The sequence below is a fragment of the Strix aluco genome, chromosome 12 (genome assembly GCF_031877795.1).
Source record: "Strix aluco isolate bStrAlu1 chromosome 12, bStrAlu1.hap1, whole genome shotgun sequence".
In the NCBI taxonomy this organism is placed as follows: Eukaryota; Metazoa; Chordata; class Aves; order Strigiformes; family Strigidae; genus Strix; species Strix aluco.
The window spans coordinates 7,701,127-7,722,140 of record NC_133942.1 but is presented as its reverse complement, the minus strand read 5'-3'; the positions used below and the strand labels follow the sequence as shown (position 1 = coordinate 7,722,140).

General features: G+C 36.4%; 1 protein-coding gene across 13 annotated transcripts in view; it reads right to left on the bottom strand.

Annotated features, from left to right (window-relative positions):
- Window positions 1-21,014, bottom strand: part of HERC1 (HECT and RLD domain containing E3 ubiquitin protein ligase family member 1) — a 136,336-nt gene that overhangs the window by 62,810 nt on the left and 52,512 nt on the right. For 11 of the 13 annotated variants that reach the window (XM_074837965.1, XM_074837976.1, XM_074837963.1 and 8 more), the window contains exons 2-18: window positions 19,781-20,736; window positions 18,442-18,537; window positions 17,950-18,144; window positions 15,046-15,357; window positions 14,247-14,343; window positions 12,521-12,664; window positions 10,973-11,100; window positions 9,962-10,106; window positions 9,696-9,867; window positions 8,447-8,581; window positions 6,519-6,684; window positions 5,804-5,929; window positions 4,353-4,574; window positions 3,001-3,153; window positions 2,700-2,832; window positions 2,014-2,205; window positions 678-899 (exon numbers count right to left, since the gene is read on the bottom strand). In XM_074837965.1, the coding sequence (XP_074694066.1) occupies window positions 678-899; window positions 2,014-2,205; window positions 2,700-2,832; window positions 3,001-3,153; window positions 4,353-4,574; window positions 5,804-5,929; window positions 6,519-6,684; window positions 8,447-8,581; window positions 9,696-9,867; window positions 9,962-10,106; window positions 10,973-11,100; window positions 12,521-12,664; window positions 14,247-14,343; window positions 15,046-15,357; window positions 17,950-18,144; window positions 18,442-18,537; window positions 19,781-20,710 (3,568 nt within the window). In that variant the 5' untranslated portion in view covers window positions 20,711-20,736. Of the gene's footprint in view, window positions 1-677; window positions 900-2,013; window positions 2,206-2,699; window positions 2,833-3,000; window positions 3,154-4,352; window positions 4,575-5,803; window positions 5,930-6,518; window positions 6,685-8,446; window positions 8,582-9,695; window positions 9,868-9,961; window positions 10,107-10,972; window positions 11,101-12,520; window positions 12,665-14,246; window positions 14,344-15,045; window positions 15,358-17,949; window positions 18,145-18,441; window positions 18,538-19,780; window positions 20,754-21,014 lie in introns of all 13 variants that reach the window. The other 2 variants (XM_074837964.1, XM_074837975.1) reach the window with 2 other exon arrangements.

Genomic DNA, 21,014 nt, shown 5'->3' with positions numbered 1-21,014 from the left:
TATCCAACTCTGCTTCAATAGCATAATTCTGTATCATTAATTCTACCTGAACTATAATAGTCATAAACGTGCAATTATTGTATGTACCTATTTCAAAACACTATGTCTTGTAAATAAGTCTTGAAGTAGTCTACTCAGAATCAGAAGAAGCAGGAGATGTGAGCTAAGAGGAACAGGCCACAGAGAAGCAGAAGCAAGTGCGTTATTCAGATAGAAAGGGATGATTAGAAATATGAATGCTGAGTCCTGTTAACACTTCTGGCAGATCAGAAGGATTGAACTGTGTTGTTAATAGTATTATTTCTAATTAAGAAAAATTCCACTTTGTAAGAAGAATACAATTAAAGATAATATTTTTCAATAATTAATATGAGCAATGGAGCCCCTGGTGTGCCTGTTAAACGCTGAGCATTTAAGAGTAAAACATTTAAAATTAACTCAGTGAAGTCTGTGTTACTTCTTTCACTGAGAAACTGCAGATTTTTTTTCTTCCATATGTATTTCCAAGACCCTTGGTAAACTACAGCATATACTTAAGTATTTGTTTTCCAACTTTTTGTATTACTACATAAATAGACAAGAATACTGAAAGACAAACCCCAAGTACACAGACTTATTCAAACATCATCAGAAATTTAAAAAAAATGACGATTAGACACTTGCACTTAACAGCTTACCTAAATGAGGAATATCCATTTCCACTCCATCACTGAAAAGTGGAGTTTTCAACCAATAGGCTGTATCTTGTTCCTCAGGGGACACTGGAGGTCCTTGAAGCATGCCGCCAAGACACCTCCCAATAAGCAGAGCTACAGTTCTCTCCAGATCTACAAGCCATACCCAAGACTGGGCAGGCTGTGGTAAGGGCACTCCAGCAGGATCAATTAATTCAGGGCCACCTAAAAGTATTAACAAGGAATTGTCAAATTAGTCACTGTTGCCCAGATGTTAAAAAGAATTCCAAAATTCGTAAAATTAACAGCAGATCTTGTTAATTTCCCAGTTTATATCAGATTTGCCCCTCAGACAACAACCTATAAACTGAAGAAACAGCAGTTAGGACAAATAGATCGCTTAACATTACAACAGCAGCAGAGGCCATCACCATTCATGGTGCAACTGTTCATACTCCGTGCAGACAAGGCTGTTTTAAAGTCTGACCAAGAATCTATTTTGTCCAATACAGGTTTTCTTGTGTTGATAAACACACATAGATAAATGATACAACTGAAAACAGCACTCAAAGCAGAAAACTTTGCCAAAAATATTACTGGAAAATTCAATGAATGGCAAATAAGTATAGCACCTCTTATCATAGATTTCAGTTGCTTTACCTCTGGTTTTATATTTCTATTTCATTGGCACCAGAAATATGTGGTGGCACACATTCAGGAAGTTAATAGGTAATTCCTGATTTTAAGTTAAAATTGTATTACACTACAAAATGGAAAACAAAAGTAAAATTTGGACATGGAAGTAAATAGATCATGGCAAAATTATCTATTAGCTGCATCAGAAGTTCAGATTGGACGTTAGGAAAGGTTCTTCACTGAGAGGGCAGCTAGTCACTAGAACAGGCTCTCTCAGAAAGTGGTCACAGCACCAAGCCTATCAGAGTTGAAAGAGCTTCTGGACAATGCTTCTTGTCATATAGTTCAGTTTTAGGTAGTCCTGCAAGGAGGAGGGAGTTGGACTCAATGATCCTTACATTCTCAATGATCCTTGTATTTTCATGTATTACAAACTTCGTATTTTCAGGTCAATATCTATTTCCCATATTGCTCCTGGCTTCCCACACAATTTTTGGTTGACAGAATAAATAAGTTTGGCTGGAAGCTCAAAATATTTCACAGCAAGGGATTGTTAACACATTTAAGAATTTGAAAAGGAGATGTAGCAAGACACTCAAAAAAAAAAAGCCATCTTAAAAGGGAAAGTTAAACTTCCACTACAAAAAGGTGACATGCCATTCTTTATTTTTCAGATTAAAAGTGTGTTAGTTATTAAACTTACCATGAAGTGGCCACTGTAATTCTTGATCTTCTAAAAGGGCTGCAGCAGGTAACAGTCTATTAAGACGATCTAAAGGTGGCAACAGATCTAGCAGATAACTCAACAAAGGCCGAGCTACTGATACTGGCAGTAACAATAATGAGTTGACAATCTGAGAGAGCATACTACCAGCAGCCGATACATAAATTACATCTACAGAGAAAAAAAAAAAAAAATCCTGAATTACAGTTATAGCTATATAATTGTATTCCAAGCACAATTCAACAAGTCAGAAAGAATTGCATAAAAATACCTCAGCTGTCTCAAAATGTCTCAACTATGTATGTTGAAATGGGGTGTTTGTTTAATAATTATTAATCCATTCCATATTTTACTTCCATGCTTTTAATTAATCTCAAAAAAAAATGTACTTTTAAAAAGAGAAATCTAGAATTAATGAAAGGGAAACAATAATGTAGAGACAATATCCTCTCTATTCTGTATTTTTCCTGTATGCAAAATGTTCCATGAAAAATATGAACCAGATGCTATCCTTGGGTAGACACTTAATCTCCTACTTGGGGATGCTTCAGATGTCTACTTTATGCAGATATAGGGAAAATAAGGTAGTTTATTCAAATCTAAACAAACAAGAATTGCACTAAGCTTACGGAGCCACCATTACTTGTATTTCCATGAACATTTACCTCTCAGTTTTTCCCCAACACTACCATTCCAGGAGCTTTCCTTAAGCAGTGTTGCAGAACGGGAATAGATATCTGTAGCATGAGGCAATAAAAGCTGAAGGTGTTTGTGAAGCAGTGCCACACTGCTGGAATTCTAGGAGGGAACAAACATAAGAAAAATTCTTGTATTTAAGGGTTCATTATTTAAATCAGTTTAGCTTTCAAATACTCAGATTTTCAACAGGAACCTTACAATATTCTGGTGCTCATGCATATTGAATTAATATTTCCCCCCCTAAATGATAACAATAAGGACACACACCTCACTAACACTGTTGATGTGGCAATAAGCCAGCAACTGTTTCTGCAGTGAACATAAAAGCTCATGAAGATGAGCAGGCTGGCTGTTTTCTGATGATGATGCACCCAGTAAAAATTTATCACTGTTTTTTTCCAATTCTCCAAAGGCTTGGTCCTATTAAGACAAAAAGGGGGAAATAAAACCCAATTAACTCTGTCTTCAGATGCTATAATACTTTACTATCATCTTAAAAAGATGGTATTTTTACTTTTACCACGTGCACCTGTAATTATCAAAGAAATTGGATAGCATCAAGTGGATCATGGGATAAACAAACTTTAAATTAGAGTTGGTTAGAATGTCACAGTAGTGATTGTGATAGCTGTGAAGCGAACATTTCTATTCTAGAAAGGGTATTTTCAGATGCAGAAGTATTTTTCATTCAACTCATCAAGGATAACTGGATGAAAGAACTCAATCCCCACCCTGGCCCCCAAGTCACAATACGTTAAAATAAGTAATAACCCTTTAGAACTTATCGTGGCTGATACATAAAATGTTTCAGATTTGAATCCTTCCTTGAATTATCTAGGGTGGCAATAAAAGGAGCAGAGGTAGATGGCTGCTTGACTTATTCTGAAATTTATTGAAAAAACTGAGCTAGTTTCAAGTAGAAAATTCAAAGCAAATAGCTCAATCTAGATGACGAGAGGTCTAGAGAAAAGAACAAAAAAATACCAACCCTCACCTCAGGAGCCAGGAATACTATGCCAGAGAAGTAAAATCTCTGATTCCTTTTTGATGTTATATTTAACTGGTTATTGAATAGAAAGGTCAGTTACTTGCTCTTAGACTCCCCTAAACTTTCTAAGAACAACAATCTGTTTGACACGCTATGTGTAATAAGATGGCTGACCTGTACTTGCTGCACTATTATATGGCAGTTACCCTAGTGAAGTTAATTAAAACGATGCATGTTTCTGGTGTCTGCCTATCTTTCTCTGGTGGCTGAGATTATACTGACAAAAAGAGTTCAATACAATCTACTTACTTGATGTGTTACAGTCTATCTTCCAAAAAATTTTGAAGCCAAAGTAAGAGTAATAGAATACTTTAGTCTGATATGAAACCATCTACATTTACATAAGCAAAGTTAAACAATAAATGCCACTATAATAACATTAGAACCACGGTATTTGAGATGATTTAACTGATTTTAGTCCACTTCAGCACAAATACATATGGCACTGCCTCTTTAGATAAACAAAAATAGCAACATTTTCTGAAAGTGGGGAGAAACTTTTAACCCTTTGAAGTATTAAAAATTCATTACATTTAAAAAAAAAAATTTAAAATACAAGACCTATACATACTGTATAAAATCCCAAATTTCTTAGAAGAGTCTTCATTAAGATTTCAGCTAGATGAGTATCCGGATGACTGCTCTGGACAGCATACGTTTGATCAGACAGATTTCCATAGCTGATACACAATGAGGAAGTTTCTGTGGCATCAGATGGCGAGCTATAGCCAAGCAGGGAAGCTACATGGGTGTGATCCTGCAAACTTGTCAGAATAATATCCAATTGCATTCTCTAAAGAAAAATGTTTAGACACAAGAAACACTCTTTTTTAATGAAGATAAAATAATGAGCTAAGAAGAAAAAAGTATCAGGCATAGTTATGCAATAAAAATACTCTAATGAGACATGAAAATAAGCTGGAGGACTTTAGCAAAAAAAACCCCCAGTTTTTCCTGCAGATTTGTATCATCAGAGAACGGATAACTATACCAAATTAGATGACCACACCTAGTGCAAATCTGAGCGTGAGAGAGATATTAGACATTAGATCAAATGCTTTCTCCAGTTTGTTCTAGTTATCTGGTCATTTGGGGGGCAGGGGGACAATTATTCTAGTCTATACATAAGAAAAGGGTAAAAAGCAGGACAAGCATACATGAGACCAAGGGAGGCGGCAGATGCAGAGTAATGACCTTCAATTTCAGTATTGTTCCCCACTGTTGCTGGTTGTGAATCCTGAAAAACCTAAACTTGTTCTTCCCTAGTAATTGTTGGGAGTTTTAGTTTGTACTGCTACTAATCTTCAGAAATCTTTAGAAAATTAGAATCAGAAGATTCTTCTTCATAGTTTCAGTATCAGTGTAAACCAGTCTATTCCACAGCGTATAAAATAAAAGGATTTGACCAGGATCCTATGTGTACAGAACTGAGTAACAGTTTCTCTCATTTTTTAATGAGACTACTGTTGAAGCTTCAGCAATAAATCTGTTCAGGACTGGAATAGATGTTTCTTGAATTTCTTTCCTTCCATTTGTAGGATACTGATCAAGTGTCCTAAACTGCATTAGCTCCTGTTCTTTACATTCAAGAAAGAAAAAGAAATAAAGGCACATCCCAGTCATCTTTGCAAAGTAGGAAGAAATCCATGTAGGATAAGCATCATTCAAGATTCTTCCCAGAAAACAGTTAATTTTCTGTTACCAAGACTTGTTAAATCAGGCTAGTATTCAAAAACATCTAGTCTTTAAACTTGTCTAGATACTCTAACACAGCAATTCCTAACCTTTCTGTAGTCAGCCTTCACTTGAGAAAACATGTAGTGCTCCTTACCTCACTAGATTCTGATTTAGCCAGGCTACCTACAGATTTCGTTAAGTTGGGCTTTGCGCTGCATCTCACCAATAATGTGCTTGCACTCTGCAAATAAGGCTCATGTCACTGTTCAAAATGTTCTAGCAAAAAAGAAACCAAAAAAACCCACAACTGCTTTCAAAGCATGGCATATTTTTACTTGACCTTACCTGTCCTTTTGATAAGCTTTCCCATCTATCTGGACCTTGGGGTAGAAGAGAATGTAGCAATTCCATCCTCTCTCGCAACGGAGGAAGTAGCATAGTTGCTCCTACTGAGAGAGTCTCAATTACGACCTAAAATTAGAGTAGCAGAAAATACTTTTTCAGTGCGGGGGGAAAAAGCAGCAACTCAACTCTATCTTTATAAATTACGGTATATCACACGTAATATATTCAAAACACCCACTTAATTACATTTAACATCAGAATTCTATCACACAATAGCAGATTAATCTTTTATTCAGTGATGCAAATGTATGTAGTACATTGAAGGAGTGAAACGAGACCAGCATTGTCAGAACAATAAAAAATTCTTTGTAAGTTGCTATTTCCTGTAAGAGTGTCATCCTAGGAGAAGTGACTCAAGTAAATTAGTTACTCAGTCCGCAACATTAACATCTTGGGCTCATTGTTACAAGCAATAATAAAATGTTAGAAAATAAAAGCAGCTTTTTGAAATTCTTATGCAAACAGTCTCCTCTGCTTTCAGATCAAAAAACAGTGATGTTGACTACAATTTTTAACTTCAATGAGTAAAACTGGTAAGTCAGAATCACGTTCATCAGAGTGACAAGTTCAGAAAGTCAGTCAAATCTCTAATTACACAGTCAAAGAAAGAAAAAAAAGTAGAATTTCCACATGTAAATAAAGAAGCATTACTTACTTCCTGAATTTCATCAGGGACAGAAGAGTCCATCAGTCTAAACAACAAATTTCGAAGAGGACCAGCTTGCCGGCCAAGAATGCTAGTAGCTACACCTCCAGCCAGTGCAAGGGCAAGATGATTAGAAAGCAGCTTCAAACACAATTTAAGAAAATTGTGATGCTCCCTGCAAAAAGAAATACATCCCTGTTAATCTCTCTTATTATTAGCCTTACTCCCTTTCACTTATTCGTGCACTAAAACTCTCATTTGATTTTGCATACCGGAAGGGTAAGTAAATTACAACTGGGATTTAAAAGAAACTCCTCTGAACATCTACTGCCAATCTGTTTAAAAGAACAAAAATCAAAACTAGAATAGAGAAAAGTGCCTTTGTGGACAATGGTTCCAAGAGGTTTAGAAAAGCAGTCCCATGAATTAGGAGGAAATATCATTCCAAAATACACAAATAGACACACAAATATATTCCTCAGAAAGGGAAAAAAAAAAAAAGCAAAATGTTTTCAGAAGTAATAAATGTAATCTTCTCTCAGAAGATTCACGAGTACAACAATCAGATTAAAAATGAAAAGTCAGGATATTAATTTCTAGTCGTCTTAAAAAAGAAAACTTCTGAAAAACTTTGTAGCAAGGAAAAAAGATTCACAAGGATCTTCAACATAGTGTTTTTTGCAAATGTCAGTGAGGAAACATTCAAGCTTTCATATTTTATAGCTATATATTTAAAACATCACCTTTGGTGGGAAGACTCAAATGTGGAAGCTGTAATTACTGATGATTTGTCAAGAGGCTGTTTTAGTCAACATGGCACTATCAAGATAGGCTTAGTTTTGTTGCATTTCACTTTCCGGAGCACTTTCCAGAAAACTCAAATTTGTGGAAATGAATAAAGGCTCCCCAAATTCAAAGCAAGGAGAATGCTTCTTGGACATGTATTTCAAACTTAAGTGACATTTCAAGTCTATGAATCTCACATTTGCGAGAAGCAGCTTGCATTTTCAAAACTAATGGAATATACAATCTTAAAAAAAAAAAAACCAAAAAAACCAACCACCAGCTAAAAAACAACCCACATCCCACATGGAACTGATGATGAAATATCCTGAACTGTCCACTACTAACCTCTGTCTGTATCAGAAAAACTGCTGTAACTGTAATACTACACCTCATTACAAAGTTTCATAGCCAATCAGTTCCTGAAAAAAATGAACTGCCTTTCCCCTTTTGTTCATTCAGATGGAAAACGACCTAACCCGAACAGAGTCATACATGACATTTAAAGAAGTCTTTCATGCATTTTGAATGATTTCTAGTTCTCCAGATGTGATCAGAGACCTTGAGCGGCAAGAAGGAAATAGCCCACACTCACACGCTGAAACCGCTTGTAGAAAAATATCCTAATTCCTTCGATAGAAACAGGTTTTATCAGAGCATTGATCCCAACCCAAAAGGCAATTGCAATGATACATTTCCTAGGCTGAACATCATACACATGATAGTCAATAATGAATGTATGGATTGATGGATTATCACTTGAAGAGGGTTTTTTGCCAAAACTTATAAATAGATTAGTCATTAAGCATCCACTCAAACTGGTTACAGGAGGAGGAACTGCCAAAGTAGAAATAATGTCCAGAAATAGTAAATGCATTTCAACTATATAGAAAAATGTATTTTAAAGGATAACTCTGAAAGAAAGTATTTAATTCAGTGCATAATTAAAATAAAATTCCAGACAAAAGATCCTGCTAAATTTGAGGCCCTGAAAAGCTCCTGTGCTATACAAACAAACAAGCAGCACCTGAATGAGCAAATAAACCAGACTTATGCTTGTTAAAGAAAAGACTAACCAGGACTAAGCCACACACCACTGCTGTAAAGAAAAAAAAAAATTATAAAAGCGTGTAACGTGCATATGCTGTATATACCTTGATGAAGGAAAAGGAAGAGGGGGAATTTCACTGTTAATTTTGTCACAGTAGTGCTCAAGAAAAGAACGAAGATGTGAAAAGGTACTTTCTTCAAGGTCTACGCAATAGGGTCTGTGCCATGCCACAACTTGCCTGGAATCAAACATCAAAGTTAAGTTAACTACTGAAAATATTGTAACTGATTTAATAAATTATCAGTTTAAGCAGGTTGAGTACACGCTTGACCAAACCAATTTTTTTCTTAGAACAAACGAATATGATTGAGGCAGACTAACTTCCTGATTCCTGAAGGTCTCTTCTGCTCTTTTTTGTAAAGTTCTTTACAAATCAAACACATTTCATTTATGAACAAAAACACATACAATGCCATAAATATAAAGCCATACGTATTTAATCTGACTCATGCAAAAGGTGACCAGTACTCACAAAGCTGGTTTTAGTACAACTGCCAGATTATAAAGACTTTGATACAATGCAAGGAGAATTCAAAAAGGGTAGTACTACTTAGTACTAATTGAGTCTCACTAACTTCTTATTTGATTTTTCTAAGATAGTTCCCTTTAAAACAGGGTATTTGAAATTCTTCCTGAATTATCTTCCAAATACTAAGTTTCTCTACTTCTTTGTGTTAGCCCATACATAAATCTGAAGTTTACTGGTTCACTTCAATCAGTTGCTCATGTCTTTGGTGTAACAAAGTCTTACTTCAGTTATTGTACATTAATAACCAAACTATTTATTTAGGTACCTGGTTTTAGTTTAGGTTAACATGTAACCCTCCAGAAATTTGTGAAGTTGTTTAAATCCATCTCAGTAATTTGTCTAAACTTCCCCATTTCCCAAAGTCTTCTGCTTAGTCTACACTAAAGGAAACTGCCTAAGCCATAAAAAATCCTGTCAGAAGCACAATATAAAAAATACTGAGTTGTTTCTCCTCCCACTGCCTACCTTGTCAGTTTTTAGTAAACAGAGGTAGTTTTTGTCTAAGAGCAGGTAAGAAATCATCATATACAAAGAACTAATATCCAAATCTTTGGTGCTGCTATATTTTCACTTGTAGTCTATAACAATTTAAAAAGAATAGGAGGAGGAGGAGGAGAGAAGAAAAGACTCTGCAGCCCAAAAAAATACAAGCAGAGTACTTGAAACGCATAACATGGTTAACACTTTCAGGAAAGAGTTAAATGTATCCCAAAATGGAGTTGTATTAGAAAAATTGGTACCTGTCCCCCAATGTCACTGTTACCTGTCCCTTGGAAGAGCTGTCCAGGCAAGGCTATGGGATGTTCCTGCTGAAATTTGTTGAATTGCGACTCCATCTAAACCACTTACTTTCTTCGGTTTAGTAATGGGACCAGTAGAATTTCCCTGACCACACTGTCCCATTGAATTGTTACCCCAAGCATAAACTTCATTATCTAGAAACATAAATAAAGTAGAAAACAACACCTGAGATACAATTGCTTTTAAGCAAGAGGAGGATTATGTATTTTTACACTTTATTCTTTTTACCATGAGAAAGTGCCAAACAGTGACTGTCACCAATCGAAATATCAACTATTCTGGTAGCAGCCAGTTCTTCAATAAGCTTGGGTCTGAGAGCAGTGGCCTCTGAAGAGCCACAGCCAAGGCATGCACCGCAGCCCCATGCATAAACCTAGAGCAAACAAACCACAACATATCAGTGTGCCAAATTCGTATTACCGGTGACCATGAACAAAGAAAATACCAGATAACCACTTGCACAATAATTGCAATTACGCTTTCAAGAAAACACGCGCAGTATTTCATAACTCTCACATACATTTCATATAATCTACGTTTCTTCCCCCCAACCACTGGCCACAGAGCACATCAATGGGGAGGCTGCTGCAAGAAAAGAAACTGCTACAGTAAACCTCAACGTTCCTAATCCATATCTGAACAACCCATTGCCTTTGAAACACAGTGGAATGAGGGTGGGGGGTGAGTTAGGTTACATGTGTAGAAATGCTTATTGTATTACATGTACATACATCATGCCAGTAAGAACCGTCATTTACCACCTAAACATTTATCTCCAAACTCTCCTGAGATCTTCCAGATTAGAAACAAAATTTTCAGTTAAACACCTATATTCTAAAATACACGACATTTAAAAAAAACCCTATTAAATCACTTAACTGAGTTGGTCAATGCATTAAAAATTACAACCATTTCACTGCTTTTTGCTTCCAGAACACACTTTGCTTCCTGAATTCAATTTTGCACTGGTTACATTTATTAACCTAAAAATAATTCATTTTCTGTGGCTAAGCAAGACTCTCGAAAAGTGTACTGTTTACATGACCCTTCAGCACATTCTGAATTACTCTAAAACATTAGGATCTCAGTACTTTGGTCAATCACTAATCAAGAACTTTACTGATATTTAAATACTAGTTGAATATTTCCTCTACAGTCAAAATAATAAATGCTGAAATAATGAACCCACATCATCGTCACCAACTCTTATCATTTGAGTGAAAACTTGTTTTTGCCTACCTGCCCTGTTGATGTCAAGGCAAGTGAAGACTGGCTCCCAGCACAAACTTTTCGAATAAACATTCCTTGCAAGGCTTCTATAACTTTAGGTTTATATACTCTATTTGTATCACCATGACCGAGTTTGCCTACAAAAGGAGGAAACACAAGTGGAAGGTATTTTCAATACATAAACTATGACAATTAGAAGTACCCAAAAAGAATTCTTCTTGGATTTCAAAAAATATCAGAGTATATTTTTAAAATTAAAACATATGACAATTTTTGTAAAACTGATTCTCTTTCAATTGCAGTAATTACAGACTTCACGAAATATGTATTTATTGTAGTGTGTTTAAAAACTGAGGTATTAATTCCATATATTTACACTATTCACTACCCACTGTTTAATTACTAAAGCCTTCTAGAGCACTAAACATTTTCGTATTTGGCAAAAAAAGATTACTTTATAAAGTGACTTGAAAAAAACTCAACTATTGTGCTTTTTTCCTAACAGCTGTGTGAATTTGTGTAACCATTAGTATTTTTATTCCTTTATTCCTCCTCTAAGTTTCTCTTGAAAACAGCTACTTGTCTCCACAACTTCACCATTTTCAATCAATGACCTCAAAAACAAGGACTATCACTAGATCACGTCAGTGTGTTGACAGAAAACCATTCCTCAAAAGGAGAAAAACCAAAATCAAATGTGAAATATATTACAAAGGTTGATAATTTCTACAAAGGTTATGCTTTGATTCATGTTGGTTTAGCTTTCCTACAACAATATTTTAGTACCACATTATTAATATCCAAAAGCCAAATTGTAAGTTACTGAAACAGAAGAGCAAACTCCAATACTTTGTGAAGGTTAAGATGCCTGTCCTGTTAAAAACGGATTTTTTTCAACTGAACTTACAGAAAGAGGGAGACAGAAGAGTGGGAACAATTCTATACCTGCATGTCAGAGCTAGCTTTTGAATCAAATTCAAATTTCTACCCAGTTCTATTAGCCACCAATTTGATTACGAGATTTCTGTAGTCTGCATTTTCCTCTCTCCTCACACTAGGCTAGGAAGCAATAATACAGCAATTTTAATCCGAGTTTTAATTTTTATTTAGCTGCAGAACCAAATTTAGCTAAATACGGTAATAATAGAAAATGAATGATTCCATGTCTGACAAAGCACCTACTGGTAATGAAGGTCAGAAGCCTTTCATTTCTGAGATGGGAAATGTTTCTTCAAGAGACAGTTTAAATGCAAAAGTTTCTAGTATGTGAATACAGTTATTGCCATATCAAATGAGTGAGTTTATTTGAAAGTTATCAGCAAAGCATTTTTTGCAGAATTGCTTGGCATTCATTGAGCTTTCTGCTCTGTGAAGCCCCTCCTCCTTCTGATAATCCTTTGTTAAAGTCTATAATCTTGTAGTTAAACTTCAAATATTGTATTTAAGTTTTACTAAAATCCTTTTCTTGAACAGCTACAAAATGATGAAAAAAACCCAACAAACTGCAAGGAGTACTGAGGAAGATGGAATGAGGTGAAAATTGTTAGTTTTACCTACCATTGTCTCCTCCTCCAAATGACCATACTGTTCTCCCATCTTTGGACAGAGCTATTGTGTGTGAACTACCACAGGAGACCTCTCCTACATTGCTAATATCTTTTACTAACGTTGGAATGTTGCGGCTGTTGCTGTCACCATGACCTAAGGAGAAAGAAAATATATTTTCTTTTTCTGAAGATTTAAGTCGTATTTATGGTTTGTAATTTCAGTAAGATTTTGCAAAGCCCATACACATGGTAATCATCATAAACTATAATTTCTGCCCACTTTTTGGAAAGATTTGTAACAAGGTTTGGAAGATATCTGTAGTAAAGTTAACAAACATTTCATTTTTGTACGACATACTCCAGAACACTTTTTCATACCTTACTGCCACTAAATCATAGGACTATTTTCTACCTAGTTTAAAAGAAATAAAAAGAATTACTAGTACAATTGTCCTTAATACTAGTTGATTAGGTAGCTACACTTCCTAATACTAAGCAGCAAGTAGACTGAACAGCACGAGGAAGCTAAAATAAGAGCACACACTTACTACTGTCAATACAAGCATATGTAGTGCACAGACAAATAGTTAGTCACAATTCTAACTGCTCCTTTCTGCAGAAGCCCAACACATTACAGTATCACTTACTTCATAATAAGCATGAGTTACATGTCTAATAAACTACAGAAGTTCTGCAGATACAGAAGAAAAATAGGGAACAGAGGAAAAGAATACTACATGGTATCCATAACTGATTAAATGTGAACAAGTTACTACGACCTAACTAAATGCTACTTTTTAGCTACAAACTGGAACTCACTATTGAACACTCCAAGCTCCCCAAAGCACATAAAACCTTCATATTAACCTAAAAGTCAATGAGAACATTTCCACAATTCCCCCCAAAATTGTAGGTTAAACCTCTAACCCAGTGTTCTGTTCTTAAGAGCAGGGATAGGCTCAGCACTTCTACTAGTACCTTGAACAACTGTGACAGTTTTAAGTTGTAGATCACTGCCCTCACCTTCTGCCCCTGTCAGTTACTTGCTTTCACCCCTCCACTTGGCAATTATGACATTCAAAGCAAAGACAGCAGAAAGGAACTAAAGCCCAACTTGAAGCAATTTTCTATGCAAAATCTGTTGGTTCAACCGAACCTGCTTGAGAAGAGTGGTTTTATACTAGGATACCAGCTGTAGAGCAAAGGTGATGAAACAGACAAGTGACCTTTAAGCAAATAGAAATGCTGTGGGGTTTGTTTCAGCTAAATTCAACTTTTTAGACATATTAAAAGGACATTAAGTCATTCTGGCATCCTTATTAGTATCACATTAGAATCAGACCCTTGATATTACCAGTATTGATATTCACGACTGTTCAAAGCACCATCCTACCACCACTAGATCATGTTTATCTAGAACTCTAGTTTATTTTAAATGTCTACTGTTTACATTTCAGTGTCAGTGGCAATCGTATATAGTCTTATGAAGGAAAGCAACTTTTCCTGAAAAGAAAAATTTAAAAAATAGAATCTTTGTAAAATTAACTGCACTAAAATCCTTTAAGAGTCTCTGCACTAGTTCTAATACAGTCTCCTATATACATGCACCTGTGTACACGTGTGCATGTGTATATGTATTTAGAGGAGACAGTAAGGGAACAAGGCCAATACATGTATATTAACATTACCAGACACAGGAATTCTTCCAAAAGCATCTCACGACATTTTAAAATTACCTAATCTTCCGAAGTCTCCTTCTCCCCATGTATATAGTTCTCCATCTTCTGTAACAGCAGCGCTATGTCTGTATCCAGCTGATACACATACAACAACCTACATTACATGCAAAAATAAAAATCAAGTTTTAACACAAATTGAATAGGAAGTTTGAAAGCTTATGAAAGTCAAGTTTCAGAAGCAGTCTACATAAATGAACTTGTTCACTTGTGGGGAGCAAGTACACACAAATTAATCTTTGCAATCTTTTCTATTTAGTATTTGATTAAGTGGAAATCAGTACACAAAGAGACAAGTTCATAATTAGAACTAGTTATGATTTATTTATCAAGTAGATTTAACATAATGATATCCTAGTCTTACAGCAGCAAAAAGAAGCATCAGTGGATGTTTAAAACACTGGCCAAAACTTGGACAGATAGGGAAGAGAAGGCCTTGTAGAACAATACAAAGCCACTTCTCAAATGTGGCCACTAGAGAGTTGTATACGAAAAGTCCTAATGTTACAGCTATCAAGAAGCAACCATCTCCTTGGAATGTCACCACAGTTCAGCAAAAAGCACATGAGCAAGTTTTACTCTTAAAGACTATGAGAAGGTTTACTGATAATGCCATTGCCCAAATCACACACCTAAAGGCAACCATAAGTTTTAGTGCTTTGCTGAAAGCAGACCCAGCTTCAAAAAGAAGTTTAGAAAAAAACACAGAACTTTTTCTTAAGTTTTTATCTATTTCAAATTTTACACAACATCACAACTGAACAGAACAAAATTAGGTATTCTAATATATAAAACATACCTTTCCTTGCAGAGGACCCTGAATAAGCTTGGGATATTTCTGAGTTGAACTATTTCCATGTCCCAGCTTTCCATAGTCACCGTCACCCCAGCTGAAGACTTCCCCTTCTGTTGTAAATGCTAAAGTGTGACCATCAGATCCTTTTGAAGATGACACTTTTTTAATAGACCTATGAGGCTCAAAAGTCAATTTTTTCAGTGTGGACTGATTATTGGAGTCACCCAATCCTAGTCTCCCATAGCTGCCTTTACCACAGGCTCTAACAGAACCATCCGTAGAAATAACAAATGTACAATATTGTCCAGCTTCAATCTATAAACAAAAAGGTTAAAACAGTAAAAAAGAAAGATTAATGTAAAATTCACATCTAGGTCTAGAAGTCTGCATTTTTAAACAGAATATCAGGTTTCTTTACATAACCCTTCCATATAACATATGTAAAAATTAAGGAGAATGTGGCCTTCAGCAAGCAGTAAAGTTTAAATTATCGAAATATATTTTATGAGTAAAACTATTTTCTTGAAGTAAAGTATGTAAATAGTGATTAATCTATTTTATTTATCTGCATCTCTTCTACCGACCTCAGAACTCAGACTGCCTTCACATCTCCAAGACTCATGGATGGAAACAAGACAGTCTTTGAAGGCATCTTAATTTCTTACGATTATAAAGACTAAGTAACAGCTTGATAAAGCACTGTAGGTTTTGCTTAATTTTAACTAGTACCAAGTGGTAGCTTTACAGAAATATGCCAAATGCTAAAAATCCACTACCATTTGAGATTATGCATTTTAATTACATAAACACCAAAGAAATAAGACCAAAAGTTTTTAAGTAAGAACTTGCCTCTATTGGAAAGTCAGCACACAGCTGAAGAATGACCTAATAGCAAACTGTGGTGGTGCAATTCCCCATCCCCCTTGCTGGGCTGGTCGGTGCTTGGTGTGATTCCACCCCCATCCTGCGCCACACACCAACCTAGGGCGGTATGGATTGCAAATGGCAGAGGACCAGGGCGCTAACGCACCGCCTTGACGAGCCTGGCTCCTGCTCTCCCTATCGCTTGGGCGTGGTAATAGCAGTCCATCACCTCCTGACAGCCTGGTATATCTGTACCTGGGACATGGCCAAGAGAGGGCGATAACAAAACTGCACATGCAGCAAGTTCTGGGCCTGTGCAACTGGTGGAAAACACCAAAATATTTCATCACTCAAGTTGGGCCGCAGTGGAGAAGTACCTGACAAAAGTCTATTTATAGGGTCCAAGATAATTGTGACCCTAAGTGAGACCCTTTGAGCTCTCCTGGATCGCAGCAGGGCTGTGACCAGCATCTCCCCTGAGCTGGGACATCTCTCAGGTATCAACTCCTCGAGGTACCATTTGCCACCAAAGCTGATGAAGGGTCAGGTTGAAGTCGACCCCCTCGAGTCCCAATTATTGCCCGCCGAGGAATGCCAATGCATTGTATTTACTCTAAACTCCAGAAGGGGGAAATTTTAAATGCAGGCTAGCTTCTCTTTCACCCACCTCTCTCCCTATCTACGTGTTTGGATATACACAGTTGTTTTCAGAAGTGTGGGTACATACATATTTCTGTCTGTCTGTGTGTTTGTACGTCTTGTGTTTATGAATATACATATATATGTATATTGATTTAGGATACCTTATGGTAAGGTAGCGTGAATCTTGTAATTTTCAAAACTGTAGTTAAGTTGCTATTTTAATCATAACGTATTTTACTGAATTATTTTGTAAATCCTTAAACTGGTTAATGATTAAGTGCTGCTAGTCATTAACAAATCTTCATTTACTGTTAAATCATTACCACGTTAATATTTCCATCCGTGACACAAACCAACCAATCCTGCAATAATTTCCTACAGGAATTAAGATTCCATAAGTGCAAAGCAGGTTCAAATCTGAAGCATAAAGGCACTGTGTGTCCACATCATAGAACGGCACAAAGCAGGTGGTAGACTGCACGGTGACAGCCCCATTTACTGTAAATTAACTTCATATAGACAAATCCTACAAAGATCATCAACGAAGGTTAAAGAAAAAATTCTTTATCCCAGCGGGACGTCACATAAATATGTTGTATGGGTGTATACAGTGCTAGTTAAAGAGTAATCCATTCATTCAGATCATTCATTCCACTCTTGTGTATTAATGTTTTGTTTAAACAAAGTTTTTTGAATGCATAAACTTGCTTTATGGTGTCTGGTCCTGCAATCCACTGGCATATAAAATGTATCAGTGATGTCAACAGAAACAATTTCAGAAAATATACCTGAATTGTCTAGTGACCAAAAAAATGCTTTTACTTAAGTCAACACTGGAAAGACAATGTAGTAACAGAAAGGCAAACTATTATATCCTGTGTTATGCATCAACAGAAGTACTCAGTTCCAACTGCAGAATCTGTGACTGAGAGCAGAAAGAGCATACTGTATATTGATTTTCAGAAAGCTAATTAAGGTTGCTGTGCCAGCAGTTAGCCCGGTTTGGACTTTTAAACTAGGCAATCTTGGTGTGAAAATCACCAATGGAATAGAAGACTGAGTAGTTAAGATACCTTTTAAACAACAGTTAAAAAAAATTAAAAAACAGGCAAGCAAATTTGTCTCTGCAAATGCATTTCATAGCAAGTTAGATAATGTAGTCATTCTTGGTACATGGGTATTGATCTGTGTGTTTCATTAAAAATGAAATAGAATGTTTTTTCCAGGCATGAACAGAAGAGTGGCGACATACTTTCAGTAAAGTAACCTGTGTAATTAGTTCTGAGCATCACACCTTCATTACAACTTGAGACTTGGAAATAAAGTACTATTTTGGAATTTCATACTATAGCTTTGAAGCTGTTAAATGTTACATAATGTACCACTATAAATGTCACTCACCGTCTGTGCGTCAGAAAAACTTGGAGCAAGCTTGGGTTGAAGTATTTTCTCTTGAGTTCCTTCTACCAGTTGATGACTGCTGTTGCTACCCCAAACATACACTTCACAGGTCTCAGAAACAATGGGAGCATCACCTGTTTGAATGCTGTCAGGGCTGGCACATGTTCTTGAATAGTCCGATGCCATTCGACAAACCTATTAAAATGAGAGATTTATTAGACAGTACCATCTTCACTTCTTTCCATATAGTCACAATGTTTAATGCAACTGTAATTTCCCCTCTATATGATTCTCTGCCTAAAACACAAACCATCCATCCCAAATTACTTTCTTTCTCTACATCTTAAGTTTTTCACCTTTTTTCACCTTCCTCTTCTACTCCAGAGTAACTCAGCAGAGACTGGACCGCACCCACAGGCACACACCAATCAGATGTGTGAGGGGGAAATAAACTACAATTACCTTAAAGTCATGGTTTGTTTCAGGACCTACCTCTTCAAATAAACACAGAGCTGCCTCGTAAAGAGAACATAAGCCATCAGACGTTCTAGTTGGCTCTCTCCATTGACTTCGATCAGCAGATGATCCCTACAATTTTTAAATGTTGTTGTTATTATGAGAAAAATACTTCCGTACGGCAACAGTGCACCTGTACAAAATACATCAGGGATTTGTTCTTATCGTTAAGCAAAATTAAAAACTCTTTCTATAAGCATAAGTACCTTTCTCCCCTAAGCTGTGATATCTGCGTACACTTCAGGATAACAAAAATGTGACAAGAGCTAGCTAAACTTTCTTATTTATTCATTTTTGTAAAAATATCTGGGTCTAGATTTAATTTCCCCTAATATTGTTTTGTTCTGAAATCCATGTCATTTGTGTTTAATCGTTTGCAGTGATTATTATTTAACAATGACTAATCATCATTATTTTTGTGTTTACACATCTTCCATACTTTGGTCTCTAATTTTATATATAGTCCAAACCCAAAACCAATAAAGTTGCCTATGAGGACATTCAATTCAATTCAGATCCTGCCACAGCCATGCTCTCCTCATGGTCTCCATTCTTTAAATTTTTTAGATTTAAAATTAGCAAGCATTACAAGCCTGAGAGGAGAGAAACGAATGACCACTTCAGGGAAACAGTTGTTCCCTGTTTCAGTCTGAGCACATAAGGCAGAAGCTTGCCGTAGCTTCTGATTGCATATTGTGCAATAATTTCATAGCTTTAAAAAGAATATTCATCTAGGACCAGAAGTAAGCATTCAACATACAAAGCAGCGTGCCATGCTTCCAAACAATTTAGCTCATTTTCTTATTGCATTAATTTCTGAGCAGTAGCAAAAACGTTAAACATCTCATATCTTACTGATTCTCCAAAGATGTATAAGCAGAGGTCCAGGTTAATTGGAGAGCAGGATGTCCAATATAAATAGCTTTGAACAGGAAACAAGGCATATTGCAAAACTGAATTCTAAGGAAATTCAGCAAAGCTGAAAACAGCTCCACGCACTCTAACTTTTTAACTATGAATTTGAATGTAAAGTGCAAGTGGATCAAGTACATCCCTGATTCATAACACCAGAAGTGACAACACAGGGATGGCTTTGCTGTTTTGTTTACCCACGAGGAAATGGGTGGGCAGGAAGGGAGAGAAAGAGACGGTGGGTAACAAAGGAAATACTGAAGAAAACATTTTACAAAAAAACCCCTTTTTTAACATATTAAGCAAAGTATTCAGCAAACTGGCATTCAATGTTAAGAATCTGTTTAAAGGTAAGAATGCAACAACATTTGCAATGTAGAAAAATCAAAGCTGGTATACCTACCAAAGAACGTCGCATCTGTGTTAATATACTCATAAAGCAATCAAAGCTGATCATCCCTTCCGGACTTTGCAGCAACTTGGTTTTCTCCATGGTGTTCACTACAGCTGAAGCCCCTAAAGCCATCTCTATCCATTCAAGAAGGTATCGCAGGGAACCTCGCTGGGCAGCCAAACCAAGGAGCAATTCAGAAGCTAATCTACGACCTAAAGTGTCTGCCCCAGAGTTTGGAATTGTTACTCCTTTAAGAAATGTTGTTACTTGTGATAAACAGTCCAACCCCATTGGTGGAATCTTGCTTTCATTTGCTAAAGATAAAGGTGGTAAAGAGCTCACGACTTCTATTGCAGTATGGATAACATCATTGCAAAGGCTGAGGCCAGGTCCTGACGCGGGCATCATCCAACTTTGTCTTAGCAGTGCAAATAACAAGCTTAATCCAGTCCGAACCCCCATTTCTATGAGCGCATCTGTACTTGACCTAGGACGTTCACTGACAGAATGCACATCTGTTGATCCAGAACTGCTTTCTGGTGAATGCTGCTGTTGTTTCACCTTACCCTTATCATGGTATTTATTAGAAAGTGCATAGAAGACACGCTGCAACACAAGGAGACGTTTTCGAAGAGCTCCAGCAAATGGAGAATCTGAGCATACCATCTTCGCCAGTGCCAGCTGGCTGCTAAGAAGGGCATCCAAGTAGTGGTCCTGTTCATCACTAGATAGAGATTCCCGCTCAAAATCTGGTAACTGAGGTCCTTTGAGGCACAGAACCTGCTGGGGCAATGGCACTACTTCTTTATTGCTGACTAACTTGGCATACAAGACAGCAACTCCCTCCCTTGTTGCAATAGATTCACTGTCTTCTGTGATCCAGGAGCTGTTTAGATGTTCAAGCCATTTCAGCTTCACAGGTGGGACCATAGCTGCCATGTTGGTTTACTCCTTTGCCATTAGTCCTGAAGATGAAACAAACCTGTAAATAGGTGTGCAATATTATCTACAGAACTTACTACTCACAGTAGGACAAACCCTAATAATCCTTAAGAAAGCAAATAATGAAAGATTAATCACCAAAAATTACCAAAGTTCCACCATTTTACCCACATAAGTGCTGCAACCTGGAACTCAGATCAAATACCAACAGAATAGTTTAGGAGTAGTATAAAAAAGTCATTTTGCAGATTAATTTTTATCTTTATTTTAAACAAGTACACGTGTATGTGCAACTTTCTTA